General features: G+C 42.4%; 1 protein-coding gene across 1 annotated transcript in view; it reads left to right on the top strand.

Moving 5' to 3' along the window:
- Window positions 1-1,096: 1,096 nt before the first annotated feature.
- LOC110383528 (uncharacterized) overlaps window positions 1,097-18,628 on the top strand; it is a 68,922-nt gene continuing 51,390 nt past the window's right edge. The window contains exons 1-15 of the mRNA XM_064043183.1: window positions 1,097-1,594; window positions 5,775-5,903; window positions 6,770-6,905; window positions 7,363-7,436; window positions 7,870-7,974; window positions 9,588-9,667; window positions 10,262-10,347; window positions 11,197-11,317; window positions 12,278-12,414; window positions 13,454-13,570; window positions 14,578-14,692; window positions 14,802-14,806; window positions 15,127-15,235; window positions 15,807-15,873; window positions 16,384-16,543. Of these exons, the coding sequence (XP_063899253.1) occupies window positions 1,292-1,594; window positions 5,775-5,903; window positions 6,770-6,905; window positions 7,363-7,436; window positions 7,870-7,974; window positions 9,588-9,667; window positions 10,262-10,347; window positions 11,197-11,317; window positions 12,278-12,414; window positions 13,454-13,570; window positions 14,578-14,692; window positions 14,802-14,806; window positions 15,127-15,235; window positions 15,807-15,873; window positions 16,384-16,543 (1,744 nt within the window). The 5' untranslated portion in view covers window positions 1,097-1,291. The remainder of the gene's footprint in view (window positions 1,595-5,774; window positions 5,904-6,769; window positions 6,906-7,362; window positions 7,437-7,869; window positions 7,975-9,587; window positions 9,668-10,261; window positions 10,348-11,196; window positions 11,318-12,277; window positions 12,415-13,453; window positions 13,571-14,577; window positions 14,693-14,801; window positions 14,807-15,126; window positions 15,236-15,806; window positions 15,874-16,383; window positions 16,544-18,628) is intronic.

Genomic DNA, 18,628 nt, shown 5'->3' with positions numbered 1-18,628 from the left:
ACCTCCCAGGTGGTCCCATAATCATCAAGTCAGGATCTGATGGAAACCCTGAGAAATCGAGGGCAACTTTCGAAAACTTGACACTAAGGCGTATGTCTGATAACACTTTGCAATGGTGAAGGTTTGAAGCTGACCTGATGATGGAGACCAGAGAGAGTAAACAACCTCGTGTTTGGGCTTATATTATTCGTATTGATGAGATAGTGACAATGCTTGTCACTGAAAAGCTTAAAATAAAATTATTTTATAAATTTTACATTTTCATTTGACTTTTATTACGAGAAGATGTTAATTATGCCAAATATGTTGATGTTAATTAGTCCGATTGCTTAAACTTTAGTTTATTTTGTTTTATAATAATAAGTCATTTCTATAAAACAAAGATGTGTTGTAAAATTTTTGTTTTAAATTTAATTAAATTTTATGTTATATTTCACCCGCATCCCGTGGGAACCTCTGTACGAACCCGGATAAAAAGTAGCCTATAGCTATATAGCCTTCCTCGATAAATGGGCTATCTAACACCGACAGAATTGGTCAAATCGGACCAGTATCCTGAGATTAGCGCGTTCAAACAAACTCTTCAGCTTTTTAATATTAGTATAGATTTTTAAGGCAGAAGTCCTTCATAATTAATCCAAATCATGAGGCTGATTATTTAAGTGGTTTAATATTTAGTTTATTTTAAGTTAAATGGCACCAATAAAAAAATTGAAATTAAATATGTTTGTATTACTTTGCCCAAAAGGTCACGGGCAATATGTATAATGCCCGGTCAATTTGATAATTTGAATAATTATTATCAAATTGCACTCTCATATTGGGCATTTTTCATAATGACCGGGCATTATGAATACTGCCCAATTTATCACTTGGTCCATAACATTTACACTAGTCTTTTGAAAAAAAAAAACGTATATTTTCATGATATGGGTTAAGGAAAAGTTTAACAAAGTAAAACGAAAGTCTACAAAACAAAAATATTCTTTATTGCTAAATCATCATTGGTCTTTGGATGATTTTCTTGAAAAGAGAATACAAAAATAGGCCCAACAAAGAAAATTGCCACACAAAATATTGTCACGTTATCCGCTTGCAACTGGTCACAAAATACCTAAAAATATCGTCGCCATATTGGTATTGTCAAAAACTTCGGGATATATCGGTGCCGATGAAAAAATGGTTTCAAGTCTTTTAATTACCGAGTTATCTGTTTTCGAGTGATCTAAGAGGACCAGCGGTGACTTTAGATGTTACGTTTGTCGTATGAGTTGTGTTATTCGGTTCTTAAATGATGTTTTCCATGGAGAAATGTTTAGGCCGTAGTGGTACTGGTAATGCTGAGGAAGCTGAGCTCTTCGCCGGCGGTGGCGAGGGGCTGGGCAAGGAGGGAGTGCCTTCAGACGAGGTGGCTTCAGCCGTGGCCGCGGTGTCCGACGAGATCGGAGACATCCTGAAAGATGAGCTTGGCGATGCGGATCGGGCGGAGCGCATCGGGGCTGAGCTAGCCGATCTGAGCGCGGAGCTCGGTCTACTCGCAGGATTGGCGGACGGAGAGCCCCAGCAGGACTTCCCATCTCTTTTTGAAATAGCCGTGAGTACCAATATGGCTGACTGTTACCTCTCTGGTTTTAGGTTGTGACAATTGAGTCTGTCTTTGACTCCTCGCAGCGACGATGTCATTGAACTCACGTTCGCTAAATAGTACGTATGTTGTGTTTTGTGTATGTTTCGCGACAATAGAACGAAGATTTTGAATAAAACCTCTATGTGTTATTGATTGGTTGTAGCGCTTGCTAAACCTGTTTGCCTAGTAGTTACCTGATTTTTAATTCACAAGTTGGATTTTTCATTTTTAAGTGGGTGAACCATGTTTTTTTTGGTTTGTTTAAAGGTTTTCAGTTTATTTTGTAAAGTGTAAGGTATTTTAAGAAAAAATCTTCTATTTTTCTAGTATATTTTAGACAATTCATAAAGGTGTACATAATGAAATTACTATTTTTTTCAATACCAACCCGTTAGAACATAATTTCTCACATTTTTATTAATTTTCTTATTAGGATAAATCTTATATTTAAACTACATATAATCAAAAGGAACCTACACCCCTATTTATGACTCTGAATATAAAAATTATCCACTATCACTCATTTCAAAACATACTTGTAAACAAACAACTAATTTCTACACAAAGAAAGTAAATAAGCTGCAAAAGATAACATTAACACATGATTTCATTATTTTTTCCTTATTCATTCTAGAAAATTCTTATAAATATAAAATTTATAGTTTAAAAAAACTAGAAAAACAAAGTTCTATAAATGCACATACATAGCAACAGTCCAACTCCATTACAAGAGTTTTCTAACAAGTCCAAACACAGCTATGATACGATGTTCCATCATGAAGTTCCAGTTCATATCTTCCGGCTCCATCATCAGATCAGTTTGACAGTACCATTATCACAGTAAAATCATCATCATCATCCTCCTGCCCTTATCCCAATTTTATTGGTGGTTGGTGCAGCATGTTTTTTTCCTTCCATACTCTTCTATCTGCCTTCGTCTCACAAGTAACAGTCTTGACTTGACACATGAAAAATCTTCAAATACTAAAAGTATACTGAAAAAGTACATACAAACTTAGAAAAGTTTCATTGGTACTTGCTTGACATGGAATTGACCCTACACTCATTCTTGATAGGTTGGTTCTTTACCCACTAGACCACCATAATACTCATGAAAAATTAAGTAATTTAAAAGTAAAAATTCATCAACCTCTGTATATTAGGCGTGGTCAAAGAACCATACACAATTTACACTTCTGATTGACTGTATAGAAAACTATTCTCTGCCAAAAACAGCTGAAAAGTCAACTTCAGACTTTTTCAAACACAGTATAGCAAAAAAAAATCAAAACAAAATTTACAATTTCAAAACAGTTTTAGTACACAGACTATCACCAATCTACACTTCTACTGACTGACTGTATTAAAAACTATTTAACTTGACACTTGTTAGGTAACTTGCAACACAGGTGTCATCATCATCCTGTCCTCCTAGCCGATTATCGGCCATGGCGGCTGTTCTCACGTAAGGAGATTAGCCAGCTGCACAGGACATATTATAGAGCACGAGTATTTGCTTGGACACAGGTGCACTCACTATTCCTTCACTCTCATAACCCGCTGGGATGGCAATCCGACACCACCGGAGTGATCGACATTTAAGTGCTCTCTGATGCACGGGTCACAAAACACAACAACTTCTAAGCTCCGGGCAGCTTAGTGACAGTCTTCTAAAACCCATAAAGCGATTTTGGCCCGACCCAGAAATCGAACCCGAGCCCGTGTGCTCAGCAGCCGCATTTGCGACAGCTAGACCAACGAGGCAATAGACATAATGTAGGTGTACCAATCATGTCAGTCATTTCCCACCCAGACAATACTATACCCCCTTGTTAAGACAGGTTGTCAGACTGTCTGACTTCTGACAACCCATAACAACTGCTAAAGATGTTCAAATACTCAACAAATCTATAAATATCTCTCGAAGTATGTATTATAATACCATTTCTACAAAAACAAAACTTGGTATGTTTACAAATATTTCATTTTTAGCATAAACATGAAGTAGCTATGTTTTGTTTTGTTTCACTACTTTTATGACTTTCTGTTTAATGCAGTTTGGACATACAATTTGTGGATACCATTCTCTGGACACTGGGATAAAACTGGCTTAACTTTGCCCTTAGAATAAGCCTCATTTATCACAACTAGTTTTGAATTAAATTTGGCTCGACATCATAATAGACAGCTATGTTGCTGGGAAGTTTGTTCTTCACCACTTCTTCTTCCCAGCCATAACACTAGGAAGTGGTGAAAGGGGGGCATTTTGGGGGTGCTGTCCTTTTGTAAATTTGACGTGAAAATGTGCTAAAAACTAGCCTACTTTTAAAAAACATTTTTGACTTTGACTCTCATTTTGTGGGAAGTACTCTACGCACCCTAATAAAATATACCTTAGCCTTAAACGAGATTCGCCTTTTTCCGATTGGTACTACTCCGTGCACTTGAATAATAAAATGTCCTTTTTTAAATGGGCAATTTAACACTGAAAGTCAATAAAATTTCGACAAGTTTATAATTCCTGAGGTTAGGGCTTTTAAACAAAACAACTTCAGATAAGTCTAAAATTTTAATTAACTATTTGTATTTTTTTATTTATTCTGCGTTGTCCCACTGCTGGGCAAAGGCCTCCCCCATAGCGTTCCATTTTTCCCTATCGGTCACCATTTGTGGCCAGTCCTTGTGGAAGTTGTCTACTTTAATTGGTTTACTTTATTAATTAGTGAATAAAACCCACCTACCTCTCTTTCTTAGAATTGAACATATGAAACAATTTCTTGAGAAATATCAGCTGTACAATAAAGTCTAGACTGTAGTTATTTTCAAGCCATTGGGGAGTTCCCGATGTACTTGAAAAACCAATTGTTGAAAACATATGTTAGGTACTAGTTAGTTCACATACTTGTCTTATTATTTATAGATTAACATAATATGAGTAGATTTAAACTTTCTTCCGTTGCTGTTCTATAAAGTGATGATAGGGCAACTGTTGAACACTTGATGAAGTCATCATGTTAAACCATAGATATAGAATATTAGATAGATTGGCAATCAAGTGATTTTAGTGAATCTAAGAATGAAATACATCAGTCAAGTGACTTTTTCATGTCTGAGTAAATATGAGCTGCTTTGATCAACTTTGAAATAGGTATTTGTGGCGCTTAGTGATTTTGATCATACTTTTTTCAAAATATTGGAAGCTGACCCCAACATAGTTGAGAAAAAGGCTCAGAGGATTATGATTTTTCAAAATATTGTGGTTTGGTTTTTCTGAGTATACCCCATTCTACCTCATGCTTTACTAATCTATGAAATGTTAGTGGGATCCTCCATCTATGTGTTGAATATAATATGTCACCATCAGAAAATTCAAATTGTATTGTTTACGCCAGATTTCATTCATCATTGTCATCCAAAATTAACTAAGAAAGTTCATTTGACTTTGAAGGAGTCACAGACACATACATATTTTCAACAATGCATGTGTAAATAATTTCTTCAATAATAATGAATAAGACTGTCGCGGTTTCATCCGCGTCCTGTGGGAACTACTTCCCAATGTGTTTGGTTTTTAAATATAGCCTGTCATCTGGAGATAGTAATCATTTTTCAAATTGGTCCCATAGTTACTTAGGCGACCACCCATTGCTTAAGGGACCACCTTTAAATCTATCTGAGAACTAAAGTCAATCTACTCACCACAGACGCGGAGGGCGGCCGAGGCGTCACACTCGACCGCAGAGGGCGCCTAGGCGACGACCCATCGCTAAGGGGACCCTTGAAATCTATCCAATCAATAATCATCAGCAATAAAAAAAACCGCCTATATTGACTGCCTCGTTGGTCTAGTGGTCGCAAGCTCGAAATCGCTTTGTGGGTTTTATAAACTTTCAAAAAGCAGCCTGTAGTCTGCATCGGAGAGCACGTTAATGTCGGTCCTGCACGTGATCTCTCTCTGGTCGTGTCGGTTACCGTCCCATTGCGCTATGAGAGTGAAGGAATAGTGAGTGCACTTGTGTCTTCGCAAATGCTTGTGCACTATAATGTGTCTTGCGCAGCTGGCTGATCTCCTTATATGAGAACAGCCTCTGGCCTCAGACGTATTTTTATTTATTGTTTTAATCAACATTAACTACTCGCACCACAGATGGGTCACCGCGGCTCCGGCAGCGGTTCCTCCTCATCCTCCTGGTCGGGGGGGCGCGGAGGACGGCCGAGGCGTCACTCCCGGCCGCAGAGGGCGCCTAGGCGACGACCAATCGCTAAGGGGAAAGAGGTAAGTGTCAAATACCTAACAAGTTGTCTTAATTCTGGGGCCCGATTCTCCTAATTTTACTTAAGCGACACACGATTCACGTTCGACACTCGGTTCGACTGACATCCAATCCCGACTCGATTACGATTGAAGGGTATGTGGCATTCCGCTATTTTTTCTTTGAAATAAACGTTTTTATCCTTTTCTGTCATTCAATAATGAATCATTTTGTCTGAAAATGATTTACGATTACAATCGCACACCAATCAAATGTCAATCGAATACGATTGGTCTTTTATTAGTAGCAGAATGCCCGATATGGTTAAAACTGCTATTACGATCATATTGCGATTCGATTTCTATTAGATTTTGACATTATTAACTTAGGAGAATCGGGCCCCTGCTTGACGGTATTTGAGGTAGAATTTTAATACGAAATTGTAACTATTTACTTGTTACTTTTTCTATTTTTTTACTACTATCAACTTATGACATGTAGACTCACGTTGTCTAAAAATCGTTTGAACCTGTCATCACAATGAAAACTATCTCCTTTACAGTTTTGCAGTACATACTGAATTTCGACCTTATTGTATTCGATTGTCTCCACGAAAACTTTCTTAAGGAGAATCACACGTTTCATTGGTTGATAGTACATATCGGATTGGTTGATAGTACATATTAGATTGGTTGACAGTACATATTCAGGTTTCATCATACGCATCCAAAGTTCCAAAAGTACATAATTTTTTTGACACCTAATATGCCAGAACTCGCGACACAGCTAAACACTCAAGTTGATAAAAGTGACTTAGCAACCAGTACCTCAAAAGTCCCCAGTTACATAGAAATAGGTACAATATTGTTCATATAATTTTCTCCCACAGATGTCTCGGCGGCGCAGTGCAGCCGCTCGGCGCGCGGTTTGCATGCGCGTGCGTCGTGTAGAGGTTGTGTCCGACGCGTCCGACGTCGGCGCCGAGTCCGACTCCGACGACCAGTGGACCGAGCTCGACGATGCTTGTGAGTAGCAGAGATTGTCCAGATACTCTAATAATAGAACAGGGCAGGAAGAAGAAGACTCTAATCACGGAGAAAGGAAAGATAGTGGAGTTGCCATAAAGAAGGTGGGACATGCCTTCTTGTAGATCAAGCAACGTACTGTAGCCGTGATCAGTGACTAAAACTACCGAAGCGATCGGGTTCCCTGTCAAATTAAAAATCAAAACCAATCTGTCAAAGATAGGTCTTGATTGATTGGTGATTTTATTATAAAGTTCAACATGTCTGGAATGCCCACATATTGTTTCGCTACTTTCTTCGCTATTTTGCGCGGTGACATCTCCGCTAGTCATTTTGTTTTCCATGACCAATCTACATGTAACGACAGTTTGATAGAAAGACAAAGTTAGTTAGTTAGTTTGTACGCTATTTTTGTAGTAGTTTGACATGTTTTAATATCTTTCTTTCTTGTTCACAGCCGGTTCATCAGACAGCTCTTCACTGAAGGAGGCGGCGGCCGTTGATGTCGACTGCAACGGCTTTCAGCATAAGGTAATTATATTACACAATCTATACAAATACCTGGTGCTGCGGGAATGTTCGCGCGAGTTACCGCGACACTGGTACATAAAGGGTTACAGAAGGAAATAAGATAGTGACTCCATACGGGCCATAAAAGGCTGATGATGATGAAATGGCTTTAAACTTTGCCTGGGACAAATTTTCAAGGAAGATACAAAGAGTTCATTATCTATCTAGCTTTTTTTTCCACTATGTTGGGGTCGACTGTTAGTCTAACCAGTTGCATTGTGGGGCAATAGCTTATCTGATCCCCTCAACCCAGTTATCTAGGCAATCTTATACCCATTGATAGGTAAGACTGGTTGCCAAAAATTCTGGTTTCTGACTATCCGTAATGACTGCCCACAATTTATGTGTTTTATTTAGGTTTTCAATTAACAATTGTTTTGTTTTGTCTTCACAGGCAGAGGCTCCAGCGATGGGCCAGTTCTTACTGCCGCTGCTGAGCTCCGACGCTCCCGCGCCCGACCCCGAACACTTCCTCATACGCCACGAGGATATACTGCAGGTATGTACACACCCAAACACACACACTAACACACACACACACACACACACAGGCAGAGGCTCCAGCGATGGGCCAGTTCTTACTGCCGCTGCTGAGCTCCGACGCTCCCGCGCCCGACCCCGAACACTTCCTCATACGCCACGAGGATATACTGCAGGTATGTACACACACACACACACTAACACACACACACACACACACACAGGCAGAGGCTCCAGCGATGGGCCAGTTCTTACTGCCGCTGCTGAGCTCCGACGCTCCCGCGCCCGACCCCGAACACTTCCTCATACGCCACGAGGATATACTGCAGGTATGTACACACACACACACACACACACACACACAAACATATAGGAATGAATTTTAAGCAGTGCACAAAAAATAACTGGTGGTCCAGAATCATTAACAGAACGTATCTGCATCATCAGTAAAATTTTTTTTTTTATTCAAAAAAATGAATTTGAATGAATTTGATGCAAAATATGGATACTAACTATTCTTACGCGCTTGGAGCAGCGCTGGCGTCAGTAAACCGGTTTCGCGTTGCCGCCGTGCCTACTATGACGACTGTGACCGTACTATCGGTTACAAAATAAACATCTTTCGATATCAATACCTTTTCTTTTTTGTACTAAAACACGACAAAATAAAAATATACGTGACGGCGCCACCGTCGATCTGTCAACGGTGGACCTTATATAAAGCGGCGCGTACGACTCGGGTCATTCGTTCGCCGACCGTTGCCGAGTGCACACCTCCCACAAATTCGTGATAAATAATTGTATTTATTCCTTTACATCAGGCAACTAATGCCCATAGCAAATACGATTTATAAATAGTTAACATTACAATTCTTATAGGTAAACTAATACATATGAAAAATCAAAATCAATACATAAATAATGAAACAAAATAATAACTATAAACTAATACATAATAAAAAGAACACAATTTAGTCTATTTGTTGTTGTTATATATATGCACACACACACACACATGACACTCTCTCACACACACAACACTTACAAAGCAGCCCGTAGTCTGGAAGTTGGTAATTGATACACCCGTGCAGAGACCACGTTGCTGTCGGTCCTGCTTGTGATCTCTCTCCGGTGGTGTCGGATTGTCGTCGCATCGCGCTATGAGAGTGAAGGAATAGTGAGTGCACCGCAGTTCAAGCAAATGTGCCCACATAGTTTGGGCACATTTGCTTGTCCTGCGCAGCTGACTGATCTCCTTATATGAGGACAGCCGCCTAGCCGACAATACTTTATTATTATTACAGTTACAGTAGGTACAGATCTGTAAAATTTTACAATCAATATAAAATCTTATACTTTCGAGATAAAGTTGAAAATCTTTTGAATAAACGACAGACTATAGTAGCTTGATGTGCTTGTACAACCCATCATCTGCTGGTATATGTCCAAACGTCCAAATGCACTATAATATGATCAGCGCAGTTGGTATATCTCCTTATATGAGAACAGCCGCCGTATCCCACAGAATATAGTAGTGTGAAACAGCACAAAAAAAAGATGACTTGATAAACTCCTTCCTTTTTGGTGTCGGTTAACGAGTATTATTAAAATAACAATGTTTTCTTTCGTCAGCTTCTCGCGTCGGCCGAGGAAATAGTTCACGATGACATACCCTTGGAGGATGACTCCCCACAGGAACCACAGACTGACATGTAAGCGTTTTTATAATTTGTCTAGACTTTTCTTTAGTGCCTATCATATGGTAAGACTTTTCCTAAGTGCGTATATGTCTTTTTACTAAGTTCCTATTGGCATAGCTTTTGGTCAACTATGTTGGGGTAGGCTGCCAGTCCACCTAGATGTCTAAAGTCGCAGCTGAGTACCAGTGTGCAAGATAGAGCGACTGCTTACCTGACCTACTCACTCAGGTAAATCCTGGGCAAACGTTGGTAATACTGGTTGCCAGATTTTCAGGCTTCTGGCCCATAAAGACTATCAAAGATGTTCATCCGCATACCGACCGAATAACTCTCCGTACCTCGATATAAAGTAGCCTATATGTAATTATGATTTATAAGCTATGTTTAAAGAAGTTTTCATCAAAATCTATTTAGTAGTTTTTCCGCGAAAGAGGAATAGACATCCATAGATAAAAATGTACACTTTTCTTATTATATTAGTAAAGATTATCAGATAAAAAGTCACCACTTCCTATGTGTTATTGCTGGGAAGAAGAAGTGACGCAACAATGTCCCCAGCTACTAATTTTGCACATAACATTGGTTAACACATTCGTTTGTTCGCAGGCTGTCTGGCAGTGAGATGCTGGACGACGACGCGGCCGTCACCGCCGAGGAGGAAGCTGCGTTGTTGCATTACGTCTGTGGCATGGGTATGTGTGCGACTTTATGGTTTTTATAGGTATACTAGCCATTTTCCCGCTGTTTCACCCGCGTCCCGTGGGAACTACTGCCCGCACCGGGATAAAATATAGCCTATGTTACTCGCAGATAATATAGCTTTCTAATGGTGAAAGAATATTTAAAATCTTTCCAATAATTTTTGAGTTTATCCATTACAACCAAACAAACAAAGTTTTCCTCTTTATAATATTAGTATAGATTAAACTTTCAACTGATCTATTAAGTCTGAAATCAGCAACCCGCATTGAGCAAGCGTGGTGATTAATGCTCAATCCTTCTCCGTGTGAGAGGAGGCCGCAGCCCAGCAGTGGGACGATAAAAAGGCTGTAACGATATTGAACTAACTTTTTGGCTGCGTTCAAAGCAAACTGTTTGTCAGCCGCCGAATGTTAGTGTCTATGTATAATACGCATAATGTATTGTCGGTTAGATGTGAACGGAAAAGTGAATATGTATACAAAATATGTTAAATAAAACGTCAAACACATTCTTCAGATAAAAGTTAGTCTCGAGTGAAAAATATGCCCTTAGATACTTTATTTAAGGTATGCAATCTGAGTGCTAGCTAGCATGTGGTCGTTGCATACTGCAATATACACTTAAAATTATACATAAAACATTGTAAAAAGGTTCTTCTAACGTACAGACAGATATGTGTTGCTGGGGAGTTTGTTGCGCCACTTCTTCTTCCCAGCAAAAACACTTAGGAAGTGGTGAAGGGTGGGCGTTTTGGAGGTTGTCCTTTTGTAATTTTGACCTGAAAAAGCGTACTTTCAATAAACATTTTTGACTTGACTGTTTTTGTATTTGTCCCTCAGAAGCTGAGCGCCTATCGAGCTCTGGCGTGACGTTCTCGCCCGTGCAGGACTGGCTGCTCGGCGTCTTCCACTCCTTCTGCGAGATATCAGCACTCATGTTCACTGTCATCGGGACTAATATGTAAGTGTAGTGTTATATCCAGCTCTGGCGTGACGTTCTCGCCCGTGCAGGACTGGCTGCTCGGCGTCTTCCACTCCTTCTGCGAGATATCAGCACTCATGTTCACTGTCATCGGGACTAATATGTAAGTGTAGTGTTATATCCAGCTCTGGCGTGACGTTCTCGCCCGTGCAGGACTGGCTGCTCGGCGTCTTCCACTCCTTCTGCGAGATATCAGCACTCATGTTCACTGTCATCGGGACTAATATGTAAGTGTAGTGTTATATCCAGCTCTGGCGTGACGTTCTCGCCCGTGCAGGACTGGCTGCTCGGCGTCTTCCACTCCTTCTGCGAGATATCAGCACTCATGTTCACTGTCATCGGGACTAATATGTAAGTCATCATCATCATCATCATCTGCCTAGCCTGTTACCAACTATGTTGGGGTCATCTTCCAGTCTAAACATTTCGGCCACGGCGGCTGTTCTCGTATAAGGAGATCAGCCAGCTGCGCAGGACATATTATAGTGCACGCACATTAACTTAACTTCCTTAGCTTGGACTGCGGTGCACTCACTACTCCTTCACTCTTATAGCGCGATGGGACGACAATCCGACACCATCGTAGAGAGATCACACGCAGGACCGACATTAACGTGCGACACTATGCACGATGAACTTCTAGGCTCCAGGTTGCTTAGTAAAAGTTTTATTAAAATTACTCACAAAGCGATTTCGGCTCGACCCGGGTATCGAACCCGAGACCTCAGTCATAGCGTTTTACCCTAGTCCCGTGGGAACTACTACCCATACCGGGATAAAATATTGCATATGCCACTCGGGGAGAGTGCAGCTTTGACATAGTGAAAGATTTTTTCAAATTGGTTCATAAGTTTCTTAGCCATTATGGTTAATTTTTTTTTTTGTATAATACGGTACGGTAAATATAACAATAATAATATTCTACATTTTCACCCACAGGAGCGTCGAGATGGTAACAGAAGACTGGGTGTATCGCGCCCGGTTCGGCTGCCACTGTCGCCTGTGCCTCTGTCTCGCTAACAACGCGGACGCTCTGCTCGCATTCATACGAGACTGTGTGTGGGCTTTGGCGCACTGTAAGTTTTATATAATCACTAGCTTTTGCCCGCGACTTCGTTCGCATGGAATAGTGACTTCCGGCATATTTTTGTTGTTTGACCAATAGATGGCGCTATATGTCCGGAATAAATTTTATTTTTTATTTTTATATATTTTTTTTGAAATAAAAACTATCCTATGTCCTTTCTCAAGTTCCAAACTATGTCTGTACCAAATTTCACACAAATCGGTTCAGTAGTTTAGGCGTGAAGAAAAGACAGACAGACAGACAGACAGACAGACAGACAGACAGACAGACAGAGTTACTTTCACATTTATAATATTAGTTAGGATATACTTAAACATATTTTATATAAACAACTTAAAACACTTGAAGCCATCCTCGGAATCTCCGATAGACGACACCCTTCGGCCAAAACTCTTCCTTAAGGAAGCTCTCGATGTGATGAGTTGGAACTCGCACCATGAACCATCTGCATCCCATGGAAACTACTGCCCGTACCGGGATAAGATATAGCCTATGTTACTCGCAGATAATTTAGCTTTGTAATGGTGAAAGAATTTTTTAAATCGGTTTAAATATTGTTTTTTCCGCTTTTTAATGTTGCTACGCGGAGATTCGCAGCCACACTTGCCAGTCTAATAGCGCTACGCCTCGTAGGCTTGTTGAAACATAGCCAGGCGTAGTACGACGTAGTCGTAGCCGTGCCGCGTGAGCCATATACATTGTCATACAAATACCATGCAATGTGTGCATGTACATAAAATTTTTGGTGTTACAAAAAATGTATTAATACCGGGATTTTGGTGACCCTATCTTAGATTTTGCGTTATGACATCTCCATTTTGTTCTATGAATATTATTTTTTTTGTCATATGGCTAGCTATTTCCGGCGGTTTCACGTGCGCCTTTACGAAACTTTTTCACGTACCCTGATTAAACATGGCCTATGTTCAACTCGGACAATGTAGCTTTCCAACAGTGACAGAATTTCAAACCTGTTCAATAGTTTCGGAGCCTACTTACTAAGTGATTTTTCCCAATCTTTCCCCCAGGTGGCAGCACAGTCGGCGCGGCGGCGCGGATGGTCCGCGCGGTGCGGGCCCGCGCGGACGCGCAGCCCGACCTGTGGGACATACCGCTGTTACGCCGGGCTCTGGCGCCGCCGCAGAGTGAGTGCATATTTTGTACTAGCTTTATAAGTCAGACAGTAGAACAGACATGAATTCTTGCATTAAATAAATCAAAGTAAAATCATTTATCTCATTTGGGCCTTTAAAAGCACTTATGAATGACAAATTCATGTGTGTCATAATTTCTTGTATGTTACGATATCGAATGTGTCCCACACGATTATTATACGATATTAAGATATCGAATATTCTTGTATGATCCATATTCTTGTATGACCTAAATTATTTCACGACACACATTCTTGTATGACTCATATTCTTATATGTCCCATATTCTTATATGACCCATATTCTTGTATAACACATATTTATTGTATGACCCATATTCTTGTTAGACCCATATTCTTATTTGTCCCATATTCTTGTATGTCCCATATTCTTGTATGTCCCATATTCTTGTATGTCCCATATTCTTGTATGTCTCATATTCTTGTATGGCCCATATTCTTGTATAGCACATATTCTTGTATGTCCCATATTCTTATTTGTCCCATATTCTTGTATGTCCCATATTCTTGTATGTCCCATATTCTTGTATGTCCCATATTCTTGTATGTCTCATATTCTTGTATGGCCCATATTCTTGTATGTCTCATATTCTTGTATGGCCCATATTCTTGTATAGCACATATTCTTGTATAGCACATATTCTTGTATAGCACATATTCTAGTATAGCACATATTCTTGTTTGACCCATATTCTTATATAACACATATTCTTATATAACATCTTGTTTGACCCATATTCTTGTATGACCCATATTCTTATATAACACATTATAACACATATTCTTATATAACACATTATAACACATATTCTTATATAACACATTATAACACATATTCTTATATAACACATTATAACACATATTCTTATATAACACATATTCTTATATAACACATATTCTTATATAACACATATTCTTATATAACACATATTCTTATATAACACATATTCTTATATTAATAATATGTTTATATTATAGGTGCAGCAATAATACACGAACAGCTTTGCAAGTTGGCTGCTCAGAGCGAGACGACACATCAGATAGTCAACAGCGTCTGTCTATGTCGACCGTTTGATAAGCCTATGGAGAAAGAGTGAGTATATTAACTATATAATTTAATTAAACTAGTGTATTAAAGGGTAGTCGTGGTGGCCTAGTGGGTAAAGAACCAACCTCTCAAGTATGAGGGCATTCGATTCCAGATCAGGCAAGTACCAATGCAACTTTTCTAAGTTTGTATGTACTTTCAAGTATATCTTGGACACCAATGACTCTGTTTCGGATGGCACGTTAAACTGTAGGTCCTGGCTGTCATTGAACATCCTTGGCAGTTGTTACGGGTAGTCAGAAGCCAGTAAATCTGACACCAGTCTAACCAAGGGGTATCGTGTTGCCCGGGTAACTGGGTTGAGGAGGTCAGATAGGGTAGTCGCTCCTTGTGGCACACTGGTACTCAGCTGCATCCGGTTAGACTGGAAGCCGACCCCAACATAGTTGGGAAAAGGCTCGGGAGATAGATAGGTGCAGCAATAATACACGAACAGCTTTGCAAGTTAGCTGCTCAGAGCGAGACGACACATCAGATAGTCAACAGCGTCTGTCTATGTCGACCGTTTGATAAGCCTATGGAGAAAGAGTGAGTAAAACTTCGTCTAAAATAGTATTTAGAAATAACACCCTTTCAGAATTTGACAAATATCAGCAGACAATACCATCTTCTGCTTAGCCTTTACCTAACTATGTTGGGGTCGGCTTCCAGTCTAAACGGATGCAGCTGAGTACCAGTGCTTTACAAGGAGCGACTGACTATCTGACCTCAACAGCGCGACTGCTTATCTGACCTCCTCAACCCAGTTACCTTGGTAGCCAGGTAGTTTTCTAGCTTGTAACTATCCATAACAACTGCCAAGGTGGTTAGCCTTGCCATGGTTGCGGGATAGTTCGCGCTCATTACCGCGGCGCTGGTACATAGGCGGCCTACGACGGAACACGACGGTGTTTAGTCAGTAAGAGTCTGACACTCCCTCACCGCGCGTAACCCACAGCGGGAGGAGTCATTTGATGATTTTTGATGAAAGGTGGTTACCCATCTACGGGCAGACTGCGTCAATCGTTGCTTAACCTTATGATCATCCTGTATCGCTGTTACTTAGCCACGAGCCTCTTGTACCTAAAGCAACTGTTAAAATATAATATTTGTTTATCAGGTACGCTGTGGAGAGGTTTTGCAAAATATTGGAAAACTTCAAAGCGGCGTCTACTATTACATTTAAGGTAAGTTCACATTCACTTAGATTTTATATGCAACCCGTAGAAACTATATCCAACACATGGATAAAAAGTTACCCATAGCCTTCCTTGATAAATGGTTTTGCTGACACTGGCGGATTTATAAAAATCGATCAATTGCTATTTTTACGTAGGATTTGTTTTCAATGTTTAAAAAAGTATTTATATAAAATTGACTGGAAAATAGCACTCTTCGAACGTCATATATTACATTGTTTAACTTTCACGCGATGGTTTCACCCGCGTCTCAGGAAAACTTCTTCCCTTACCCAGATAAAATATAGCCTATATTTAACTTGGGGATAGTACATCTCCCCAATAGTGGAAGATTTTTTTGTTGCTTTTTAGTGTTTTCGGAAGTCGATTTTATTTTTATTGTTAAACGTTTTTTTTTTTAATAAATTGTCGGCAAACTTGGGTCTTGATATCCAACTTGGTATAACTACTACAACGGAACACACCAGAATTTTTAACCCCCATCTTTTTCCCCAACAGGTGGAAATGATCCCAGTAGGCGTGGGTAGCAACGAGTCAGGCCGCTGGGGCTGGGTGCCAGCTGCCCGGGCTCGGCTGCAGCGCTACTTGAAAGCTCATCAACGCGCCCCCACCCGCGCCCGGCTCGCTGATATGGCGGCGCAGACTGACTCTAGGGACCGTGAGTGTATTGTATATAGCTAGTGTTACACTGCTGGGTGCCAGCTGCCCGGGCTCGGCTGCAGCGCTACTTGAAAGCTCATCAACGCGCCCCACCCGCGCCCGGCTCGCTGATATGGCGGCGCAGACTGACTCTAGGGACCGTGAGTGTATTGTATATAGCTAGTGTTACACTGCTGGGTGCCAGCTGCCCGGGCTCGGCTGCAGCGCTACTTGAAAGCTCATCAACGCGCCCCACCCGCGCCCGGCTCGCTGATATGGCGGCGCAGACTGACTCTAGGGACCGTGAGTGTATTGTATATAGCTAGTGTTACACTGCTGGGTGCCAGCTGCCCGGGCTCGGCTGCAGCGCTACTTGAAAGCTCATCAACGCGCCCCCACCCGCGCCCGGCTCGCTGATATGGCGGCGCAGACTGACTCTAGGGACCGTGAGTGTATTGTATATAGCTAGTGTTACACTGCTGGGTGCCAGCTGCCCGGCTCGGCTGCAGCGCTACTTGAAAGCTCATCAACGCGCCCCACCCGCGCCCGGCTCGCTGATATGGCGGCGCAGACTGACTCTAGGGACCGTGAGTGTATTGTATATAGCTAGTGTTACACTGCTGGGTGCCAGCTGCCCGGGCTCGGCTGCAGCGCTACTTGAAAGCTCATCAACGCGCCCCCACCCGCGCCCGGCTCGCTGATATGGCGGCGCAGACTGACTCTAGGGACCGTGAGTGTATTGTATATAGCTAGTGTTACACTGCTGGGTGCCAGCTGCCCGGGCTCGGCTGCAGCGCTACTTGAAAGCTCATCAACGCGCCCCACCCGCGCCCGGCTCGCTGATATGGCGGCGCAGACTGACTCTAGGGACCGTGAGTGTATTGTATATAGCTAGTGTTACACTGCTGGGTGCCAGCTGCCCGGGCTCGGCTGCAGCGCTACTTGAAAGCTCATCAACGCGCCCCCACCCGCGCCCGGCTCGCTGATATGGCGGCGCAGACTGACTCTAGGGACCGTGAGTGTATTGTATATAGCTAGTGTTACACTGCTGGGTGCCAGCTGCCGGGCTCGGCTGCAGCGCTACTTGAAAGCTCATCAACGCGCCCCCACCGCGCCCGGCTCGCTGATATGGCGGCGCAGACTGACTCTAGGGACCGTGAGTGTATTGTATATAGCTAGTGTTACACTGCTGGGTGCCAGCTGCCCGGGCTCGGCTGCAGCGCTACTTGAAAGCTCATCAACGCGCCCCCACCCGCGCCCGGCTCGCTGATATGGCGGCGCAGACTGACTCTAGGGACCGTGAGTGTATTGTATATAGCTAGTGTTACACTGCTGGGTGCCAGCTGCCCGGGCTCGGCTGCAGCGCTACTTGAAAGCTCATCAACGCGCCCCCACCCGCGCCCGGCTCGCTGATATGGCGGCGCAGACTGACTCTAGGGACCGTGAGTGTATTGTATATAGCTAGTGTTACACTGCTGGGTGCCAGCTGCCCGGGCTCGGCTGCAGCGCTACTTGAAAGCTCATCAACGCGCCCCCACCCGCGCCCGGCTCGCTGATATGGCGGCGCAGACTGACTCTAGGGACCGTGAGTGTATTGTATATAGCTAGTGTTACACTGCTGGGTGCCAGCTGCCCGGGCTCGGCTGCAGCGCTACTTGAAAGCTCATCAACGCGCCCCCACCCGCGCCCGGCTCGCTGATATGGCGGCGCAGACTGACTCTAGGGACCGTGAGTGTATTGTATATAGCTAGTGTTACACTGCTGGGTGCCAGCTGCCCGGGCTCGGCTGCAGCGCTACTTGAAAGCTCATCAACGCGCCCCCACCCGCGCCCGGCTCGCTGATATGGCGGCGCAGACTGACTCTAGGGACCGTGAGTGTATTGTATATAGCTAGTGTTACACTGCTGGGTGCCAGCTGCCCGGGCTCGGCTGCAGCGCTACTTGAAAGCTCATCAACGCGCCCCCACCCGCGCCCGGCTCGCTGATATGGCGGCGCAGACTGACTCTAGGGACCGTGAGTGTATTGTATATAGCTAGTGTTACACTGCTGGGTGCCAGCTGCCCGGCTCGGCTGCAGCGCTACTTGAAAGCTCATCAACGCGCC

Source organism: Helicoverpa armigera, chromosome 31, assembly GCF_030705265.1.
Source record: "Helicoverpa armigera isolate CAAS_96S chromosome 31, ASM3070526v1, whole genome shotgun sequence".
Taxonomy (NCBI): Eukaryota; Metazoa; Arthropoda; class Insecta; order Lepidoptera; family Noctuidae; genus Helicoverpa; species Helicoverpa armigera.
This window is presented reverse-complemented; position numbering and strand designations above follow the sequence as displayed.